The 4,932-nt window shown below is 35.3% G+C and overlaps 1 protein-coding gene across 1 annotated transcript; it reads left to right on the top strand.

The window, feature by feature from the left end:
* Positions 1-3,574, top strand: LOC120274458 (probable leucine-rich repeat receptor-like protein kinase At1g35710). The gene is made up of 11 exons (XM_039280991.1): positions 1-158; positions 471-618; positions 1,256-1,327; positions 1,916-1,987; positions 2,205-2,276; positions 2,368-2,511; positions 2,685-2,765; positions 2,842-2,913; positions 3,006-3,077; positions 3,141-3,212; positions 3,297-3,574. Exons 1-11 carry the CDS (start codon positions 74-76, stop codon positions 3,385-3,387), a joined length of 981 nt encoding a protein of 326 aa, XP_039136925.1. The 5' UTR covers positions 1-73; the 3' UTR covers positions 3,388-3,574.
* The last annotated feature ends 1,358 nt before the right edge of the window (positions 3,575-4,932 follow it).

Below are 4,932 nucleotides of genomic sequence, written 5' to 3'. Positions count from 1 at the left end.
AGGAAGCTTTTGAAGCTTGATCTCTTTCACTAGTTTTTGGATCCGCGTCTCCGGAGGTGCATCTCCTGTTTCAATGGCGATGGTCTCGTCTCTGACGAGGATCTGTTGCTTCCTGCTCCTCTTGAGCATCGCCCGATCCAAGACTGTGAAGCGAGACGGTATTATTCTCTATATCTCATCTTCAGATCTTAGTTTGAGTCCTTTTACTCTTTTTGTACCTTCATTTTGGATGTTTACTTGTTTGCTGTCTGTGAATTGGTTTATTTTTGTTTGATTTTATGTTTTTATGTGGTAAAGTTCTCATCTTGCCGTATTTAGTTAGATAATGAGCTCAATTTGATGCATCGAGGACAATTTTGCTTAAATTTGGTGGGATTATTTGATTTAGCATTTGTCTGCTCTTGAGAAAAGTATATGAAATGATTTTTTTGGGATCCCTTCAAAGTGTTGAAATGGATTTGTTGTTGCAGTGAAAGCGTTGAATGAGATCAAAGCTTCTCTTGGCTGGAGAGTGGTTTATGCATGGGTTGGAGATGATCCTTGTGGAGATGGTGACCTGCCTCCATGGTCTGGTGTTACATGTTCCCAACAAGGAGATTACAGAGTTGTGACAGAACTGTAAGAGAACAATAAATTCTTCTTATCATTGTTCATAGACTAACTCATCTTGTATTCATCTGAGTTGGGACAGTTTGCAAACTTATCTGGTTCAGATGTTGGTTTGCCATGCATGTATATATACAGACACATAAATATATAGCATTTGGCTTGTAAGAAATATTTTTTGTGAAATCATTGTGTGATTCAACTCCTCTCTCACTGACCATTTGTAGACTAATCTGTTAGAAAGTTTGAGTCTGTATGCTTGGTCATAAAGATTTGGAGTTTCGAGAGTATTAGGAGTAAGCTTGCCCAATAGATTGATGAATGCTTATAAATAATGTCAAATTATGTCTGGAGGAATACGAATGCTATCCAATAATTAAAAAAGTGATCATGCTTTGTAAGCTTTCTGTGGCACTTTTTAAGTCTCTGTTTGTAAATATTTTGATATTTAAGGTAAGTTGCAGGGTTGATGTGTTATTTAAAATGATAGATGACTTGTCTATGTGCTTACAAGTTCAATTTTTGTTTCTCGTATGATAGAAAGTCACATTGCTGTAATAGCTAGATAAGGTTTCAATCAGAAGACTTACCCATCTAGACGTGTTTTACTACTTTCAAATTTAGCTGATTTACAGTTACATGTGTGCAGAGAAGTTTATGCGGTATCTATTGTTGGTCCTTTTCCTACTGCTGTTACAAATCTTCTGGATCTAACAAGGCTGTAAGTTTCTATTATTTATTTTTATTTTACTTTTGGGCTTAGCTTATGATGCACCATATTTATTTACCAACCTTTATTTCATATCTGGATTGGAAATTCTGCCTGTATATGAAAGCCACTTGCTTGCCCAAATGTTAATAACATCTGTAGTTGTTAGAATACCAATCTTATTCTAGGTTTGCTTAATTTCGTTTCTTTTTTTAAATAAGCTTATGGCTGTTCAATATGTTCTATTGACTTCTGTTTCCATCATTTTAGCTCATCAATTAAACTAGATATCTCCACCCAAACATCAAGGGACGCAAATGGTCTTGAGTTTTGTCTAGTTAGATTATAGTTTTGTCTATGTCTTATAATCTATAAATCCCTAACATGGCTTTCTATTAGCCTATTAATAAATAATCTATGGCGATGAAATAATGAGATGGAGTTTATTCATCACTTTCTAAACCTGATAATTGGTTTTCTATGAAAATGCAAAGATAGCAGAGACAATTATAGAAGCTCTTTTGTGAAATACTATGTTGGCCCTTCATTTATATCTATTTATGGCTGCTGTTGTTTGACTTCATCTTTTATGAATGCCAGGGATCTTCATAATAACAAGTTAACTGGGCCTATTCCTCCACAAATTGGAAGGCTGAAACACCTGAAATCACTGTATGTTTTTCCAGACACTATTAGTTTATCACTGACTGTGAAGGAGGCATTTTTGTCAATGATGCATTCGTTTCTGCATTTGAGAATGATCCATTTCTGATGTTTCAATTAACTGTTTTCTTCACATGTGGCTAAAACTGATATATAGATTACATGTCTTTTGTTCAAGCTGTTGTTAATTTGTGTCTATGTTTGGTTATGATCATGTAATTTTTAGGAATTTGAGATGGAATAAGCTGCAAGATACCCTACCTCCTGAACTTGGTGAACTAAAGAAACTGACACATTTGTGAGTAATATGTTTTACTCCATCACTCTTGAAAGACCACAAGCCCTTTCATTATGGTCACTTCTTGATTTTTCCCCCATTAATTCTTCAGGTACCTAAGCTTCAACAATTTTAAAGGAGAAATTCCAGTGGAGCTTGCAAATTTACCGGAACTTCACTATCTCTATCTGCATGAAAACCGGTTCACTGGAAAAATCCCTCCGGAGTTGGGGAACCTTAAGAATTTAAGACACTTGTACCCTCTCTCTCTCTAGCTATATGTTGTTTCAATCTAAAGATCTCTTAAGAAACTAGATACTAGAAAAGTCAAAGTTCCTGATGTGCTTTTCTGTCCCTCTAGAGTACCACTTTTATCTTGGATTCAATATATTATTATGTAACAAAATGTAACTTGTGTTCTTTTGCCAGGGATCTTGGTAACAATCACTTGACAGGGACACTAAGAGACTTCATACGCAATGGAGATGGCTTTCCTTCTCTCCGCAATTTGTAAGTTGGTGGCTATTCAGTAAATGTTGCCATGGTTTTGTTCAATGAGTAAATATCTTACACATTTGCTATTTAGATACCTGAACAACAACTTACTGGGCGGTGGATTACCCGATCAGCTTGCGAATTTGACCAATCTAGAAATATTGTGAGTTGTCCTCCCATGTAATGGAATTAAAACCACAGCGTAATCCTCAGTGTTCCTTCCCTTAATGAAATCACTTGCATGGACTTGTACAGGTATCTATCATACAACAAAATGACTGGACCGGTGTCACCCAAACTTGCTCTAATCCCAAGATTAACATATTTGTGAGTACGAAATACTTCTCATGCTTACTGTTTGCAGTATCATCTAATTGTGATTGGTTTCAGGTACTTGGATCATAACTCATTCATCGGAAGGATTCCTGATGGATTTTACAAGCACCCGTTCTTGAAAGAGTTGTGAGTTCTTTGAATAAATCTCAAACTCGAATTCTTTTGTTTTCAATAGGCCGGGAATTTACATCTGATAAAACTTTGATTCAGGTACATTGAAGGGAACCAATTCAAGCCAGGAGTAAAGCCCAAAGGCACACACAAGATGCTTGAAGCCTCCGATTCGGAGTTTTTGTTCTAAATCTCTATGTTTTATGTACCATGTTTCAATAAATTTCTCCAAAAAATAGCATGTATCGAGGATAAATTAAGCTTATAGTTTCAAGTGAAGCAGCTTCTTGAAATCAAAAGCAAGCTGTGTTTCCAATGTACATATATATCAACATATATTTGTTTGTTTCAAATGTATCACATTCTTAATGTCTACATTGTGTCTTAGCAGCTCTGGTTTGTGTTTTTCCAAGGAAAACAAAGAGTTTTTTGTTTTAAAGGAAATATTTATTAATAAAGGATAATTTCCATGTTTTTGGGACTTTATTGATGCTTATAATGGTGAATATCTATGGTTTCTCCTTATTTTAATATATATATATATATATATATATATATGAGGCCACATCATCTGCGAATGGGCGTTAACCATTGGATTTTAATCTAATAGTCTTCATCATAGCCTCTATAGTAAGCATTTTTTTGTATTTTATGTTTGAATTAAACTTTTCCGCAAAAAGCAGTGTTCGTGAAAAACACGATTGAAAAGGTGAAAAATCGCGTTTTTCACGGCTCTGCTACTATGAGTAAAAGCTCTAAAATAATTTTTTGAACCCACAAGTGTTTAACTTGTAAAAAAGCACTTTTGGGTTTCCAAAAATTAATCCAAACAAGCCCTAAATTCTCATCTAATTATGAAAAATTAAGGGTTTGTTTGGATTAGTTTTTGGAAAATCCAGAAGTGTTTTTTTTATAAGTTAAGCACTTCTAGATTTAAAAAAAGTTGTTTGCATTGGTTTTTTGCAAAAAGCAAGATAAAAAGCGAAAAACGACTAACTTTTTGAAAAAAGCTGGTTTTTATTTGTTTGGTTGGGTCTGTCTCACTCTATCAAAATCTTTTCATCGAATATCCACGGTTGACAAATTCTATATGTATATTATTTATAACCATTAATCATGAAGCTCATTGTTGTTTTTATTTATAAAAAAGTGGAAATTGCTAAAAAAACCCTTTAAGTTTGTAAAATTGCCAAAAACACCCCGTTAGTTTTGCAATCCCCAAAAACCCCTCCTTTTAAACTCTATGTTTTTTTCAAACCCCCAAACCCCGTGAACGGATGTGAACGGAGTGAGTTTTCAAATTTTTGGACGAAAAATGCCCTCTGCATGGGGAGTCGGGTCGCAGCCTATCTCGGCGATTTGAGAGGAAGTGGGTGGTTTTTTCCGTGAGGGTAACCCCCGAGACTAATTTATTGGAGTCACTTATTTGCTTTTTTTCTCAACTCACGCCTTCGCCTTTCCATTTCAAGTCTGTCTCCGAAGTTGTCTCTCACCGCGAAGCCTCTATAATTGGATTTCATCGCCTTTTTCCCTTTCCACCCAGATCTCAAAGGAGAAGTCCCCCACGCAACTAGTTGGTATTTCATCGCTTGCAATCTAAGTTATTGAGTATGGTTTTTATGTTAACCTGCTCTGCTACAAAGAAAGATTTTTTTCGGTTTTGTTTTGTGCTCCTCGCTTTTTTTGTTGGAAGATATCAAGTCTCGCAGGGGATTTCTACTGGGTTTTTGTTAGT

Source organism: Dioscorea cayenensis, chromosome 13, assembly GCF_009730915.1.
Source record: "Dioscorea cayenensis subsp. rotundata cultivar TDr96_F1 chromosome 13, TDr96_F1_v2_PseudoChromosome.rev07_lg8_w22 25.fasta, whole genome shotgun sequence".
Classification (NCBI taxonomy): Eukaryota; Viridiplantae; Streptophyta; class Magnoliopsida; order Dioscoreales; family Dioscoreaceae; genus Dioscorea; species Dioscorea cayenensis.
The sequence above is the reverse complement of the archived record's forward strand: the minus strand, read 5'-3'. Positions and strand labels throughout refer to the sequence as shown.